This window comes from Nicrophorus vespilloides, unplaced genomic scaffold, assembly GCF_001412225.1.
Source record: "Nicrophorus vespilloides isolate i.1.1-1 unplaced genomic scaffold, Nicve_v1.0, whole genome shotgun sequence".
In the NCBI taxonomy this organism is placed as follows: Eukaryota; Metazoa; Arthropoda; class Insecta; order Coleoptera; family Silphidae; genus Nicrophorus; species Nicrophorus vespilloides.
The window spans coordinates 7684-26677 of NW_017097467.1; the positions used below are offsets into that span (position 1 = coordinate 7684).

General features: G+C 29.5%; 2 protein-coding genes across 2 annotated transcripts; one reads left to right on the top strand and one right to left on the bottom strand.

The window, feature by feature from the left end:
• Positions 1 to 1044: 1044 nt before the first annotated feature.
• LOC108560189 lies at positions 1045 to 2970 on the bottom strand. Its single transcript, XM_017917641.1, has 3 exons — positions 2914 to 2970; positions 2740 to 2847; positions 1045 to 2675 (listed from the first exon to the last, which is right to left on the bottom strand). The coding sequence occupies exons 1-3, from the start codon at positions 2926 to 2928 to the stop codon at positions 1422 to 1424; spliced, it is 1377 nt and encodes a 458-aa protein (XP_017773130.1). The 5' UTR covers positions 2929 to 2970; the 3' UTR covers positions 1045 to 1421.
• A 9740-nt stretch (positions 2971 to 12710) lies between these two features.
• LOC108560190 (protein atonal-like) lies at positions 12711 to 13326 on the top strand. Its single transcript, XM_017917642.1, has one exon. It carries the CDS (start codon positions 12782 to 12784, stop codon positions 13172 to 13174), a length of 393 nt encoding a protein of 130 aa, XP_017773131.1. The 5' UTR covers positions 12711 to 12781; the 3' UTR covers positions 13175 to 13326.
• Positions 13327 to 18994: the final 5668 nt, after the last annotated feature.

Sequence of the window (18994 nt, forward strand, 5' to 3'; positions counted from 1 at the left end):
CTTCAGTTACTTACATTTAATAGAAACGCGGTCATTTATTGGTTCAAATTGGGATCTATCCGAAGACACTAACTAATGGAGTACGTACTTCTGAATGTACGTTAAATTAATTAATTGTACGGTCCTTTGAGTTGCTTCAATTTAGTACATTGCTTTCTAAGAAGTGTATTGATTCAGATTAGTTTGGTTAGAAAACTATAAATAATCAAGTACGTATTTTCGAAAGTACGTTATTTTGTTTAATTTTAGTACAACGCTTTCCAATAACTTTTATTACTTCAAATTGGTTCGTTTAGAAGATTTAAATAATAAAGTACGTATTTTTGAACGTACGTTAAATGAATTAGTTCTACTGCCTTTGACTAAGTTACATTTAGTACAACTTTTTCAAAGATCTTTCAGTGTATCAAAATAGTTTAATCAGAAGACAGTATCAGAAATAATCAAGTACGTAGTTTTGAATGTAAGTTATATCAATTAATTGTATTGTCTTTAGAATTGTTTACGTATAATACAACGCTTTATGAGATCTTTAATTGATTCAAATTAATTCGGTTAGAAGACTGTAAATAATCAAGTAGGTACTTTCGAACGTACGTTAAATGCTTAGATTCAGTACAACGATTTCCAAGATCTATTATTACTTTACTTGTAATAAGTTTATAAGTACCTAACCTTGAAATTTCTTTACATATAAACATTAATTCTGATTTTGAAATAAGAAAACTTCAAATATCTTGCAAATGGATCATTCAACTAAATATTTCGTATTGGTATTCTTTACCATATTTTTTGAGCTATTTTATATTGTATGAATTTCAACTAAATTTGTATTATATAAGTTATACTCTCTTTATGGTGAATGCTTGGAAATGATATGTTTTTAATAAAGTATAGTAATAAATACTGTAATTATACGGGAATTTGTGAGCTGTGGGGGAGTAGAAAATAAAATATTTTTTTAATTTTTCTTAGTAATATATATTTTTTTAAATATAAATAAAAATACAAAAGTAAAAAATATAACACACAGTCGTACGAGCGCACATCGTTTCCTCTTGCGTAAGTTGTATTGAGAAGTGTAATAATGGCAGGAGTTTCCACACGCGCGCACACACAGAAAGAGATGGAAGAGACGCGAGCGTTTGGAAAGTTTCCCCAACGATCATCCTCTTGCATCGGATGCAATGCAGACGGATACGTAGCAATTAAACGGAATCAAATTGGTGGGTTTCTATTTCTTTCGTGCCTTCATTATTATTTTTTTTTCTAATCTCCTGCCGCGCGTTTTCTAACTTTAACTGATACTTTCGTCCCTGTGTTTTTTTTATAATTACTAGTGTTAGGTGCGAGCCGGACACTTCTTGATGTCTCAACTCGCGGGGCAGGAAATAAGAGAAAAGGGGTAGTTTGGAATTAAATTAATACTCGGGGTGGTAGGAATGGTAGGCGGGTTGAGCGTAGGTGACGGCATCCTTGTATTTGGGCTCGATGTGTGGGGCGATCTTGGCCAGTTCACCGAGGATGAACGATTGTGGGATTTCGGATTTGACGAGGTGCTGCTGTTGTGGCTGCTGCTCGTAGTAGATGGGCTTCTCCACCTTGGCTACTTGGGGAAGGTAGTACGCTTGGAGTTTGGGTTGTTCGTAGTATTGGGCCTGGTTCTGGGCTACGACCTTAGCTTGTTCGTAGTATTGTGGTTGGCTGTGGGAGACTGGGATAACTTCAAATTTAGCTTGCTCGTAGTATGGGGCGTAAGCTTGGACCTTGGACACTTGGATGGCTGGGAGGGCTACCTTAGCTTGTTCGTAGTATGGGATTTGGCTGTGAGATACTGGGAAGGCAGCTACCTTGGCTTGTTCTTGGTATGGAGCGTAAGCTTGCACTTTGGAGACATGGACTTCGGGGACGAGTACTTTGGCAACTGGGGCTACCTTAGCGATCGGGGCTTGGTAGTATTGTTGGATTGGTGATTGTGGGTAGTAGGCTTCTTCGACCTTGGTGTGCACTGGGTAAGCTTCGTAGTTGGCAACTGGAGTTTGGTAGTAGGCTTGTTGTGGGTAGGAGAGGACCTTGGCGGCTGGGGCTGGGTAGTATGACTCAATCTTGGGTTCGTAGAATTGTGGGACTGGAGCGTACTTGGCGATCTGCTCGTAGATGGGGTTGAAGGATTGCGGGGCGATCTCCTTGATGTATTGAGCTGGGGCGATCGGGGCGAACTTCTCAACGCTCAATGGGGCTTCTTGGTGCAAGACCTGCTCCAATTGAGGCTCGATGATCTGTTCGATCTTCTGCACTGGGGCCTCGACGACCACCTCCTTGGCTACAGGTAAAGCCTCGTGGTGGATGGTTTCAATTGGTGCTCCATACCCGTGCTCCAAACCTCCGTGTCCGTATCCGTTGTAGGCGATGCTGTCGATGATCTGGTTCTTCACGATTGGAGCGAGCTGGATTTGGTGTTCCTGTTGAGCGTGCACGGCGGTACCGATCTTCTTAACGTCAGCATGGAAGCCGGTATCATCAGCGTAGTATTCGACAATTCTGGTGGTACCATCAGCTTCCAGAAGACTGTAAGCTCCGCGCACGACTCCGTTCTCCTTCACCTCCCATTGAGACTTGTGGTCACCGGTGTGCGGATCGGAGACACCGTATTCAACCTTGTAATCCCTCGGTTTCTGAAACAACACAACACAATGATTTACCCAGAACGAAAGGTAAACTGAGTCAAACAAAACTCACGTAGTTGTCGTAGGCCGAAGCGTAAGCAGTATTGTAAGTGTACCCATCACTTACATCACCGTACAAATACTCGGCACTAGCTAAAGCCAATGGCAAAAGAGCGACGCACTAGAAAAAAAAGAGAGTAAAAATATTAGTCTTATTGATCGCACGTGAAGCACAAGAATCCCCAACCAATAGTTTGAACATTGTTGTTTAGCTGTAGTTGCTGCTCGTCGGAATGTAAGACCGCGACTGGATTTCTGCAAGTCCCTCCACTTCTTATATAGAATTTTCTTAAATATGCAATAAAATTTAGCGCAACCAGAGTTTTCTTCACGCCCGTGTTGAGGCCTTCAACCGAACCACACACACCACTCGCCAATTGGTCGGAGAAAGACAGTCGCATGACTAAGTCAAACGACTCTACATAGATTACATTGTGCAATGCCTTCAACCACTTTCATTTTAACAAGAAATCCGAAACGCACACTCCAAATCTACGTACTCAAACTACACGAAACAAATCGCAATTAGCGGATGCGACAATTAGAGCACCGCATTTTTTTTTTGTAAATTTCAATAACTTTAATTTCCAATACTGCCTAATCAATAGCATCAATCAAATAAGCAACATAAGAAAACATATATAACAATTTTCACCAAAAAAATAAAAACCTTGACATTACTAACCTTCTTTTAAAACATTAATAAATCAACGCCTCCTACGATTGAAACCATAAATTTTCGACAATATTAATGAGTAAAAACTTAATAAATTTGTTAAAAAAAAATAAACAATGCGAAAAGTAAAAGTACATTCAAAAAAATATTTGCCAACTGTAAAAATAGATCCTGTAGTTGAAACTATAAATTAAATGAAAATGTAAACAATATAAACACATTATGCAGAGGAGAGTAAAAGTCATTCCGGACGAATCATCATGTTACGTACATGTTACTCTTCGCCAAGTGCAAGGACGGGAAATCTAATACTTCTTCTCGGTATTTTTATACAAAACTAAATCAGGTGCAGAATTTTCAAAGTCAATTGGTGAAACAAAATAATTTTAGAAATAAATCTTTTAACATATAAAATTACAGTTACAAACTTTTTATAAAATAATATATATGATTAATTATTGAAGGTATTATAATAATATTTCAAGAAACTACAATAGACTTTTTGAACACATTAATATAATATCGACGTAATTTTGACATTTGACATATAAATCACATATGTCAAAAATGATAATTGACGAGGTTGAAACCAACATTTGACATTTTGCAATATTACACAAAGAGAACAATCACAAGACTGAACAATAATAGAAGAAAAAAATCAAATTTGGTAACACAAAATTATTTTTTTTAATATTTTATTATGTTTTATATAAACATTATTCTGTAATTGTGAAAACATTTCTATAAAATTCTAATATTTGTAACATAAACAAAGCATTTTAGTTTTCTATAGTTAATGATTAATATCTTGACAAAAGTTAATATCATATTAAACTGTACTATAATTGTCAATATAAACATAATTTTGACATTTGATATATAAATGACATTTGTCAAAAAAATGACACTTGACAAAGTTGATACTAACATTTGACTAACAAATACATGAAACTAATTTGATGTGAATCATATTTTGTTTGCAAATTTAAAATCTGTAAATTATTGAATTAAAAAAAAAACAGAAATAATTTTTACATGATTAAACTAAACTAAATAATAGTATTACTAATAATGCGGAATACGTCCTCGACGGGGATGACTTAACATTCCGCATTCCAACGAAATTCGATTTTTCATGTTCCAGTTTATTTAACCTTAGACACGAAATCCGGTAAGCGCAATTCTCCAAGAACTCGAGCACTCGACCGACGTCTCGTTTCGTTCGCTTATTCACTTTTGTTTCCCCTTCATTGCCGAACGCTTAATTTAATCGGGAACTTGCGTAACCGCCTTTACCGATTTATGTACGCTCATTCTAGAAACGACGTATCCATTGGTGGTCAATTTTATTTACGAGACGAAATCCATTTTACCTCAACATTGGTCAACAGGAAACGGATGTTTGCCGAAGATCGACACTAATTGATCGTTTAATTTAATTTATTATTTTTCATTCGCGCGAATTATTTGACTTAGGCAACGAACCTTGTAAATTGGAGGTCTTTGCCACGGGGTTTCGTTGCAAGAACTTCCATTCATTCTTTTTTTATTGTGCACTTTTTTTTAGGTGCTAATGAGACAGAATTTTGTTAGTTTGCAAGATTAGGCAACTTCGGTTCCAAAATTATTAATTAACCTACTTATTGGAGTCATTATCAACCCCTACCCAAAGTTACGACAAATTGACGATTCGAGTTACTTCTATGAGAAATATTCCCTTCCCATGCTTCACAATCAAGAAATTACAATCTAATTGAGTCGAACAACGCGTAGTTGCGCTTCGTTCGAGAATTATGGATGTTTTTATATTAAGTGCGTATAATACAAATATATTGAACAAATTAGATTATCGTACTAATTGGATTTATACAGTAAGTTAAACTTTCACTTCATTATTAAAAGTTATTAGAAATTATAAAAATATTAGTTATTGCTATCAAATTCATATTTAGTTTGTAAATATTTATAAGATAAACTAATTAATTAGATTATAATGTTTATTTAAAAGTTTAATGCAATTATGTAAGCAAAATAAAAAGAAAGAAACAATATTTTGTTAACTCTTAAAAGAAAAACAAGTTTCTGTCTTAATTTTATAAAAGATATACAAAGAATTAACAAATAAAACTTTTACTGTTATTTGATCCAAATATTATTAACAAAAGTTTTCTTATATAATTTGAACTCATAAATACATGTTACATTCAAATATATTTAACGTCTTATATAATAATATATCAAGAATAATTATCCAAACTTTGAGAGAACACAAATCATTATTGACATTTTATCAAATCGCTGTTTGGATTATATAATATGAAACCTAATAAAACCTTTTACTAGACTAGATTTTCCAGTTTTCCATTCAAACTTTTACTACAACAAAAAATATCAAATAAATCATATTTATTGCATACCAACTTATTTAGAGCAAATTTATTATGTAATTTATTATTTAAACAAAATGCTTGATATCATACATTTCCATAATGAGACTAAAGCTGACTTAATTTATTGTATATTAAATATCAATTCTGTCAACAATAGAGTTATAAATGAATCCTCATCATTGAGAAAGAGGTGAACCATATATGCATGATGAAATGTGAAACCAAAAGATTTCCAGAAATCTTAGGATTTTGATTCCAAATATCATTCCTGTTGAAACACAAGCTAATGAACGGATTCCTACATCGAAAAGGAAGAGGTGTTTTTTTATTCTACATGTTTCTTATAAAAGAAATAATTGCTTCGTTCATTTGTTTACACACTTTGTAGTTAACATATCAAAATCTCATATTATTCATATTTCTGAAATAAAATATTAAATTGTTTTAATAATGTAGAAGATCTCCAATTATGAGAGAAAATCTCTTAAAAAGTACAGTTTTTTATTAAACTAAATCACGATAATAATAATAACAAAAGTCAAATACAATAAATTAAAAAAAATATTAATTATTATAAACAAAATAAATTTCATTAGAAACACATTTTTTAAAATTTATTACTGAATTATTCATATATTTGTATTCAATTATTACTTATAAAATAACTAACTTTTCAATTAGTAAAATATTTCTTCTTTTTTTAATTAAATATAAACAAACATTAAAATATTTTTTATGTCATCAAAGAAATTTAAATAAATATATATGAAAGTGGTGTAAGAAAATATAATAAATTGAATATTGTATTTTTGAAAAAAAAAAATAGAAATTGAAGTAAAAAACGTTAATTACATGAAATATTGGAAATGATGCAAATTCAGCAATACCTCGAATAGTGCGGGTAATTGGGTCAGGCACTGTTTTAAACAGGACTAATCGTGGACTTTAAAGGAAAAAAATAACGATCATATATGTATTATTTATTTTTATTTTTTTGCAATCAAAATTTAGTTTGTTTCGAAATTTTCAAACGAAACTATATCACTGATCCAAGCCGCACTATTTGATGCATTTACATATCAATTAATTTTGTGTCGCAATTAGACGAAAGAATATAAAGTGTAAACTATTAAGATAATTAATGAAAAAACGCATATACTAATCAAATTTGTAATAATTAACATAGTTAAATACATATACAGAAAATTAATTTATTGGAGATTGTTTCAGTCACATTTCGAATAACTTTAGGACACATTCACTTTTTGCTTTTGCGGAGTCATGGAAAACGAAATAAGTATTCGATGCAGGCATTGCGTTCGGAATAAATTACCATATTTTTCTAATTTACAATCGGATCTCGAATGCAAAATATTCTCTTTACTTCCTTATTTAACAGTGTCATGTCCACCAACAAAACAAACATAAGTTTTCCACCTAACAAGAAAAAGAAAAACGCCTATACGAAACACGGAAAAAAGATTTTCTCTTGCATTTACATTAAAAAGAAACTTAAATATATTCGAAAATCCGAGAATGTTAAAGTTAAAACGTTCAATATTTCACAAAGTGTGAACTTTATAGGAAAATTATTGTTCGAAATAATTTAATTACAATAATATTTGTGCTTTCTAGTTATGAAACAAACAAAGAAAACACTAAAATCAATTTCTGAACAATTATTCAAAGTTGTTGCAATCGACATTACTAATTTTATTATTTCATGTTTATCGAATTCAAAGTTACTTAAATTGTATGGAAATTAGTTAAAATTTTGTAACATTTCACTTTTATTGCAAACTCGTGGGCTTAAACTGAACTCAATATTAATAGTGTTAATAATAATAATCGATTCTTAAAATGGAATTACCTGAAAATAACAAAAAAATATCGGTCATACTTTTTAGAGAGAAAAAATGCTATAAAAAAAACAAAAGCAAAATATGTATAATTGCACAAGGTTATTTGATCTTAAGTAATTTGAGCAAACAATAAAAGTAATTGTAACATTTACTCCGAATTAGTGTTGCGTATGCGAAACACTTTAATGCAAGAAATCCGCCTCCGTTCAAACTAGAGCAGTGGTTCTTAATCATTTCGAACGGCGACCCAGATTATCTAATAATCTTGAACCGCGCTGAATATCGCACATGGTGGTTAGAAACGAGCTCCAAAAATGGATGGAATCGACTCAGGTCGATAGCCCTGAAGAGTCGAATAAGAAATTAAACCTTGTGAGTTACGTAATTATAGACTGAAATTGAAATTTTCAAAATTTGTATTAATTTTAGAAATACTCAATGAAAACAATACATATCATATTGTAGCATTAATTTGTATATTTCTTACATAATATATTGTAACATTTATTTGCATATTTATTACATAATCACATAACTGCATAAGTTACAAATTTTGAAATATGCACAATTTTTTTAAATTTTTCGACCAGTTTTTTAGATACATATATCATAACTTGGTAAGCAATTAAATTGCAAAAAAAAGTAAAATTAAAACATGATTAGTTCAGATTCAGTATAGTACGGTTTAAAAATTTCGAAATATAATCAATTTTAATTGAGCAAAAATAAATTCTAAAAAAATATTTTTTATAAATAAATCATCGTTTCTTTTATACTCTATATAGTCAAGTCTCTTTTTGTGCTGTTTATTTTTAAAGTGCTCGATTTGTTCGGAATATTGGTGGAACCAATTATCCGCACTATGCGAGGTATTATATTTGAAAAAATATAATTAAAACACGTCTAGAAAATTTGTAACAATTTTAAAAATCCTCAATGAAAATCACACATTAAATAATGTAACAATAACGTTTATATTTATTACATAATCAGTTACAAATTTTGAATATTTGTATACAAAATGTTTCATTTTTCACCTAGAATTTGTTTTATATTCTAATTTTTATACACATTTTTTTACTAAAGTATGCAATAAATTATATTGCAAAAAAAATGTGCAATTATAAAAAATGTATGGCTCATTCATAATTTGCTGTGTTCGCTACATTTCACTTCGCTGAATTCTTGCGATCCAAAAGTCCGTGAAATTACGAGTTTATTTTTTAATAACAACGTCCATAAGCTGGGTTACGTATAAAAGGAAAAGTAAGTTAAAAAGTGTACTTTTATATTTGATTCATAAATTTGTTTCCTATTCAATGCTATTTGTATAACAGTAATTATAGTTTAGAACAGTGGGTCTCAAACTTTTTGGTCCGCGACAACAATTTTAATAAAAACCAACGCAAACATTTGTAGTTAAATTCTTTAATGATGTGATTAACATATTTATTTTGCATTAAAATAATCTTTTCCAAAAAAAAACTAAATGTTTTCAATTAATCATTATTTCCATAAATGAGATTGAATTAATTTAAATTCGTTTTATTTTTAAGATAAACTTAGTCAATAATTTCATACATTTTTATCATTTTATTATTTCTTCATTAATTAAAATAAAAAATATTTTTAAAATTTTTTGTTTTAATTTCTAAAATATTTTACTACTTTCTTTTATTTATACAACTCTAATTTGGGTATCTACCTCGAATTTTAATTTTTGTTAAATTTAAATAAAAAAAATACAAATTTACTTAGTTTAAGTCAACAAAATCGAGGTAAGTCAGTCGATATTTCCATACACTTTAGTTTTTTTTTTTTCTTACAACTTACGCATTTCATTAATTAATTATACTTATACACTAGTTCACTATTTATTGGCAAACATAATAAAATTTACATATTAATACTAGTTCAATTTTAAATTTAGTTTTAAATATTTATATCAAACGTTCATATGTACATGTATGAATAATTTATATTGAAAAATAATGAAAGAATCAAGGTTCGAATAAGTATAAAATATAAATAAGTATATGAATTAGGTCGAAGGTTTCTAAACTAAATGACATTTTGATTAAATATTTATGGTTAACAAAAATGGTTCCATGACCAACCAAACAGAACTCACCAACACAGAACATGACATATCAGGACAGGCTAAAACAGAACATGATAGAAGAGAATAGGATAAAACAAAACAGTGACATAACAGAATAGCGAAAAAACAGTGAAAAGTAAAAGACAATTTTACTAAAATAGGACAACGCAACAAAATATTAACTATTCTGTTTTTATGCTGCTCTGTTTTAGTACTATTCTGTTATATCACTGTTTTGTTACATCAATACACCGGATTGCTTGAAATCGGACTAATGAAGGTACTAATTTACACCAGAAAAGACTTGATTGCTTAAAAATTAGTTTATTTTGGAATTTTCAATAAAGAATCCGGACTGATTGAAACCTTACTATGTGAGGTATTGCTGTAGTATATTTAATTGAAATTTCTGAAAACATCATTATTATTTAGAAGCTAAAAATAAATATTATACAGTGGAACTTCGCTTAACAAGCATCTCGCATAATGAGCAAAATAAATTGTAAGAAAAATGACTAACAAAATGCAAAGTATTATCGTAATTACATAAGTTTATATGGGGAAAATTGTTTCACTACACGAGTAAAAATCTGGAAATTTTGAAAAGTTAGGCGAGGTTCCACTGTATATGAAAATCACAAATTTCATTTAAAATATTTGTAAAGTAACTTATGAAAGAATTATTTATGTAAATATTACGCGTAACTTATCAAGTAATCTACAGATACTTGTCCTATATAGGTTGTACTAAATCTATGAATTTATTTACGTCATATTGATTCAGCTGTTGCTGTTAATCAATTACTAAACTAATATTCTGTTCGAAAACCGAGGCTTTGGAAAAGAAAATGCTTTTGTACTATTTTTGTGTTCGAAAAGTGAATTGTTTGCGAACCGAAATATAATTATATCTAGAACTTGTAATTTGTTATTACTATTGTTCGTCTCACAATACATAAAAGAGAAATATGATTTTCTTTGTTAATCATTTTTAATTATTTTTTGTATTATATTATGTTTTAGATTAGCTAGAGTACTTTATAATTATATTGAAATTTCTAGTAGAAGTTTGTTTATTACAAAAAATAAACTTAATTTAATTACAAATTCGTGATTGCTTTTTTTACACAAGAACGAACATTCCAATGGGTTTTCGCTTGTTGAATACTTTTGGATAAGCACGAATACCGAATGCATTTTACATTCATATTTTTACTTTCAACTAAATTTACATATATATTCTCATAATATAATAGTTAATAGGATTAACATCCTCGATTAGTACGGTTCCAAATAGTGGGGGATATTATAAATTACCCGCACTATTTGAGGTACCCGTACTATTTAAATTTATGAAATTTTACCGTTCTGAATTTCTTAATACTAAAGATACATTTTTGGGTTGCATACCGCAATTACAAGGGATTTTTAAATGGTTTCGGTTGATTTGTATACAAAAAGTCGCATTGGAGTTGAAACGGAAAAAGGTATAAAAATAGAACAGGTAGGCAAAATACAGAAGGATTTTTTTTTGTAATTATTGAATTTTTATTGTTAATTTTGGTATTAACTTATATTTCAATATATAAATTGATATCAATTATAACCTTTTTTCTTGTTGTATACCGCAATTAGAATGGAATTGGTATCAGGTTGATTTATGCAGAAAAGTTAATTAGGAAAATATTTTTTTTTATAATTTTAGTTGTTAATTTATATGTAAACTGTTTAAACAAATTTTAAACTGTAAAAATATCAAAACTTATAAGTTGTACTTAATACAGCAATTTTAAAATCTAATCCACTAATCGCAAAACTAAATTACACAAAAAGAGACTTGACCAAATTTATGTTTATTTTTCTCAATTATAATTTAGTTTGTTTTAAAATTTTCTCACCGTACTATAGTGAATCCGCACTGATTGAATCCACAACATGCAAGGTATTGATGTACTTAGAAAGAAATGTTTTATATGATCTCAAAAATGGTAACATTTTGAAGTACAAATTTGTCGCTAAGTTTTCAGTTGCATACTACAATTATAGTAAATTTGGAAAAGGTTACGGTTGTTTTGAGTAGAAAAGTTCGAATTAGAGTTGAAACTAAAAGGAGGTATACAATTTAAAGAAGTTTTCTCTTAAAGAAGAGAATAATACAGTTTTATTGAAATCTTTTCTTATCATTTTAGTTTTTAATTGCATATATAGATTAAAAAAAATTTATAAGTTGTACTTTATACTTACTAGTAAATAGAAGTTTGTTATGTAATGTTCATTAACAGCAAAAATGGATGAGAATTTTGCAAGAAGTAAATGATCTCAAAATTTAGTTTGTTTCGAAATTTTCAAACCTTACTATAGTGAATCCGCACTGATTGAATCGATTTGAGGTATTGATGAACTTACAAACAAATGACTCGTATTATTAACAAGAACAGCAAAACGAATATGAATTTTGCATAGATGTAAATGATCTTAAAAATGGTAACATTTTGAAGTACAAATTTGTCGCTAGGTTTTCAGTTGCATACCGCAATTAGAGTGAATTTTGAAACAGTTGCGGTTGATTTGTGCAGAAAAGTTCGCATTGCAGTTGAAACGGAAAAGAGGTATAAAATTAAATGAGGATGCTTTTAAGGAGGAGAAGAATAGAAGAAGAACAACAGGTAACAACAACTACAGCACAAAAAAGAGGAGTTCGTGTCTGAGTGTAATTTGAATAATAAAAGTGCTGTTCCTTCGTACGTCTTTTTCCTTTTTTTGGAGCCTTTCTTGCCGCGTCTGTGTGCATCTCTGTCTGTTATTCGTGCGTCCGAGGGAGATATTCTTTCGAGCAGATCCTATTGGTGGATGGGCACGCGCTAAGGGCTCCGATGGTGGGGCGAGGGTGCAGGATGCGCTTTATAAGGGAACAACAGGTAGCTCATCAGACACATCCGCTCAGACCCCGGTGCAAGCAGGTTTCCTTTTTGTTCATCACCACCCGTCGAAGTTGTGCAAAAAAAAAACAAAAGTTCAGTGCAATGGAATCCCCGCAATCCTACGGTTACGTTTACATGATGGGAGCCCCGATGGTCCATCAAACCACCGCCAACAGCTGGGGCTCATCCTGTTCGACTGGAAGCAGCGGTTACGACAACGAAGAATACAGAAGCTCCAGCCCCGAGTCCCAATCGGACAGATCGAAGACCACGACCCGGGTGACACCGATCGTGTTGAGGAAGAGGAGGTTGGCGGCGAACGCACGTGAACGCCGTCGCATGCAGAACTTGAACCAGGCCTTCGACAGGCTCAGGACGTTCCTTCCGCAACTGGGACAGGACAGACAACTCTCCAAGTACGAGACCCTCCAGATGGCTCAAACGTACATCTCCGCACTGTACGACCTCCTGGATCAGCAAACGCCGAGCCCGTAAGCGCAGAACAATTGTTGGTCTATCTGCAACGACCGAGAAAAACACACGAATACACTAAGTCAATTCAATTATGAATGTTATCGCTGTTAATTGTTGATTATTTTTAAGATTTGTACATGAATTATTATTCTCCATCTCAGTATTTTTGTATTTAGTTAGTACCACTCGAAGTGATCTCACAGTCACATGTGCCAATGTATATTAGTTATCCATTTATTTAAGTAGTATTTAATTTAAATAAAAACACATTTTCTTAGAAACATACTGTATTTTCTTCCAACACCACCATCAATCAAACATAATGAACTTTAATTGATATAACAACAAAAATATAACACCAAATGCTTTTTTCAATATTATAATCGAATAAGATATTATACAAATTATCCACATCCATCGAACGTTAATCCCAATACTTAAAAAAAACTGATTTTCTTATTTATCTCTCAAAGTAAAGCCATATACATCTTTGCCAATGTTATTAACTGATTTAAAATCTAAAAGTAAATTTATTTAAAAATAAAGCAATCATCCAATTTCTTACAAGAAAACTATAAAATTATTTCCGTCATCTATATAATGCAAACAGTGAATTTCAACTCGTTATTTTTTATTTAGTTATTAAATAATTTATTTCAAAATAAATATAAAACACACATTCTGTTTCTTAGAAAAATTGTCTATAGTGAAATAACATTAATAATATATATTACGAAAAAAATACAATAACCAAATAAGAAATAATTATCCAAACTAAAGCCAGCAAACATTAATTTTAAGATTTTTACAAAACATTTTTAGTTACAAGAAATATTATAATTTATATAAGAAGAAAACAGGATAAAATTATCAGAAATCAAAATATATATGGACTTAGGGAAAAAATATATAATAAAAAGTTTAAAAGTTCAAATACATTTGATATTATATACTTATCTCCAATTACAAAATTCTTTTTGATGGCAGTAACAAAATAGTAATACTTTACTTGTTCTTTCAGTTTAATTATTTCTATAAGAAATCTTCTCCATTTTTTTAATCCAATTAAATATCTAAAATTTAATTTAATTTAATATATTTCAAAAAACAAATATTCTTACACACAAACTATATCTATTTAAAACAAAATTTATGTAGTATATAAATCAAACAAAATTAAATTAACAAAATATTGGTTACTTTTAACATTTCTGCTTCAAATTTGACTAAGATAATTTTGATTTTTATACCACTAAAATAAAATAAAATAAAAATTGTAAATATAAATTTGTCATCAATGTAAAGCACATAATTTATAAAAAAAATAGTTTATAAATAACATTTTATACAAATTATAAAATGTTAGTTTAGGAAAATCAAATTCAATACACTTCCCTAGTGTTTGCGATTTTATACTCAAATTTACTCGAACATAAAATATTTACTTTCCTTTAAAAAAACTAAGTACAGTAAAACCTTTTTTGTGCGATAGATACCGCATAAAAGAAATCACACAAAAAAAATCGCACTTAAAAAAATTACTTTAAATATTTACGAAATCCCTGAGAATAAATAATTAAATTATACATGGAAAAAATTTCAAACCGTTTAATTTTCCATTGTACATATGGAGAAATTTTCGATGCACATACATAATTCACTGGTAATCCAAAACGCGCATCATCTTGTGTTGAATTGATTCAAAATCGACTAACATAATCGTTTGAGCAGGCTGTACATATGCACACCGATAGAGAACATTAGAATGGTGCCAACCCGGTTGGAATTGGTTGCATTTCATAAAAAAATTGCACAAAAATAAAATTGCATAAAAAAGGATCACACAAATACAGGTTCTACTGTATAATAAAATTAATTTTGTCGATTTATATAATTTCCTTTCAATTTTACTGAAACACATATCTTCACTATTATTTTTAGAATTTCTACATGAGAATAATTTCGAAATATTATTTTACTGTAGTACTAAAAACAATTTTAAAATATTTTTAATAAGAAAACTGTATCTATTTTCATCACCATCATAATAAAATATTACTTATTAATTGCTTTAAACATATGTTACATTGAAATGCATTCATAAATTAAGAAATCCTAAATGTAATTTCATAAACGATATAACTTACATTTCACACTTAAGTGATATAATAATCAACTGTGTTAATACATTAATTATCTATCTATTATGTAAATATTTTATAATTTATAATTATTTTCTATTGAATACAAATAAATAGATACATATGAATTGTTCTAAATATATACGCATTTCATTTGATATGCAATGACCAAATAAGACGGAGGAAATCAGAAAGGTGATCCGAAATAAATCGATCGACTCTGAAATACAAGGTTTGTTGTCTCGGTCGACTCGACAAAAATGCCCGACTTCTGTTGCAACTCTATGGAAATTGGACGTTTCTAAATCCTTTCTACGCGCCAAGTCCAAGCAGAAAACACACACATTGCCTGACATTCACCCACTTTAATCCAAAACAAACGAGAACGGAACGTAATTTAATTAATTTGGAACGTAAATTCCTAATTGGATATCGATAACACTTGAAGGAATGAAATTTTACGAAGGTTTCGAGGAAGACATTATTTGATTTTTTATTACAACGTTTAATTTATTTAAAGAAGTTAATCTTATATTGGTTTTTCGTTTTTTATTCGTAATTATTTAACAAATCGAAGGAAATACTTTGAAATTATGTGATTTATTCAAAATAAATGTCAAAATAAATTCTAATAAATTATTAAAATAAACTTAATTCCTTGAGAAAAAAATTAACTAAATTTTATTTCAGTAAAATAAATATAAATTCTAAAATATTAGCATAGTATAAATGATTTTTTTTATATACAATCAAGTCTCTTTTACACATACATTTAGTTCCTCGATTAGTCCGGTTTTAAACAGTCCGAGATAAACTAAAATTTATTAACAGGAATTGTATTTATTGACATGAACTAATATTAATTACAATTATTCACTAAACATATGATCTAATCGCTGCAAATGTATGCCAATTCTATACTTGTTTATTTTATGAAGGTGCTTATAGAAACGGAACTGAGGTTAGATCATTAAATTGTAACAAATTTTAACTATTTGATTATTACATAATAATTAATGTAAACTAAATACGTGAAACTTTCCAGTTTTCTTCAAGATGATGCATATTATGATAGTATTTTGACCACATCTATTTTTTCTTAATTTACATTTTAAAAATTTTGAGATGGTAAGTAATTATTGAAATTTCGAAATATTTACATTCTAACAATAAAAAAACACGTACAGAGCATTTCGCTTAACGAGCGACGTTTCGCATAACAAGTGACGATGAGAAGAGAAGTCCCAGATTGTACGCCTGTTACATCATTTTTAAAACATGTGTACACATATTATGTGTAATTTTGAATATGTTTGACTATTAGAGTAAAAATCCGGAAATTAATTAACTCGTTAATCGAGGTACCACTGTATTTAGGTTATAATCTAACTTAAAAGTTTCTACTTAACTGAAGACACTGGGTATATTTTACATTATGCAAGTATCCATATATTGCATTAATAAAAAATAAATGTTCTGTTCACACAATTAAATGCTGTTTCCGATAAATTGAGAGAAACATATTAAAAACGGAATGCGGTAAGTTTTTCTTCTGTGTAGATCTTGAGAATGCGAATCGAGAACTATTCGGTTTTGGTAAGAAGGTAAAAATATGTAGCAGAAAATGAAACGAGCGAATATAAAATAACGATCGATCGTGTAGATCTTCTTCCAGACGTTCTCCAAATAACCGCAACGTCTTCCTTTACGGATCGGAATTTAATTCGCTTCCATTCTTTATTTTATATTAATATCGCTGCACATATACACTCCAAACTCATCATTATTTCTTTGTAAATTTATAAAACTTTATAGTCAAAATAAATTGGCTAAATTTTCTTTATTAGTTAATAGGAAATTGACATTGTTTTAGGATTGATATGTTGATGTTTAAAGATATAATTTAATAGGAGGTTTTAAAGTCGATTTCTATTGAAATCTACGATGAAAGTAAAATGAATGTACTTTCACGAGTGAAGAATATTATGGAAATTGAGAAGAAATTAATGTAAGAAGGAAAACAGAAAGATATAATAGAAAATAAACATTCGGATTAAATTCTAAATATTAAAAATTAGAAAGGCTTTTTTCTTATATGTTTATCTATTCACAACAGATCAATTAATTAAATTAATTGATATTAATACAAACAGTTAAAAAAAAACTACTGTTTTTTAAATCGATTAAACAGAGTACAGGTATACCTCGCATAGTGCGGGTAATCGGTTTCATCACTGTGTGAGACTGGATTAATCGAGGACTTTAAAACTAGCACAAAAAGAGATTTGTTGTATACAGTAAAACAAAGATTATTTTTTATTTTAGTGTACTAAATACATAGTTTATTTAAATTAATCCTAGTATCAACATACTTAGCTGTAGTAAGGGTTTGAACTTAGGCAAATTAAGGTTAGTCAACCAATGAAGATTTAGTCAAGAAAACCTAGCGAAGTGTAACTAATTGTGTCCAGGAATTACTCGTTTATATGAATCACATTTGAAAGTATCATTAACAATAATTATCATCACGTTCACCATTCTAATGTTTTTGGGCAGTGGAATTATTATGAAAGTAAGTGTACATTCAAAACGTCAAACGTCAAAAAAGTTATAGAAAACAATAATATTATTTACAAACAAAAATCAGCAAATAAAATTAATAAACATTTTCAAAATTGAAATCCACATTTATGGTTATCTCAACTTTTCAAATTACCTCAATTTAAATATGTTTATACAGTAATGCCTCGCGTAGTGCGGCTTCGATCAGTCCGGATTAATTGACAAAATAAAAATAAATTCTAAAAAAATTAGTAAAGTCAAGTCTCTTTTCGTATAATTTTAACTTTTTCATTACGATATTTTTCTGAATACAAACTGAATTATCTTAATAAATTGTCACTGATTTCTATGCAAAAAGGCGTTTCATGTGATTTCTTCATTCTAACAATCCAATAATACTGGTTTATTATTTCTAAAATGCCGTTGCGATTTTTTTATTAGTTATTTCTGATTAGTATATTGAGCAATCCATATCCATAGACTTGTTGGAAATAATTTGAAAACAACATTCATTTCTGAATATTTGTTTGTTGTATTACATAATACTATTATTTGTTTCTCAATCGCAACTCTTAAATTCTTATTGGTAACGTGGTTTTCCATTTCATTTTTATCATTGGATACTTCATATTCTCTAGTCTTTATCTAGAAGAATGTCGTTAATCTTTTCTTGTCTATGGAACTATGATCGTGCTTTAATACCAGATTCATGTACATTTGTAAACATTTAATATATTTTTAGTATATATTAGCCTTTATTTTAAAAGAGATAAATGATATATCACTTAATTTGTGATTAATTTTGTGTGTATGTTCAAATTATGTGATATCTCATTTAAAAAATTAACTTATATCACTTTTTAAAATAACGACTGATATTAAAACTTCACTTGGACAATATGTACCTACAATATAGAAAGGGTTAAATGTCTCGCTTAGTCTAGCTTCAAACAGTCCGGGATATTAGGGATATATATCAGAACTTCTCTGGGACAACATGTGCCTGCAGTGTTGAAAGGGTTAAAGTCCTCGAATAGTCCAGCTTCAAACAGTCCGAGATATCACGGGTATATTTCAAAATTTCTCTGGGACAATATGTGCCTACAGTATTGAAATGGTTAAAGTTCTCGATTAGTCC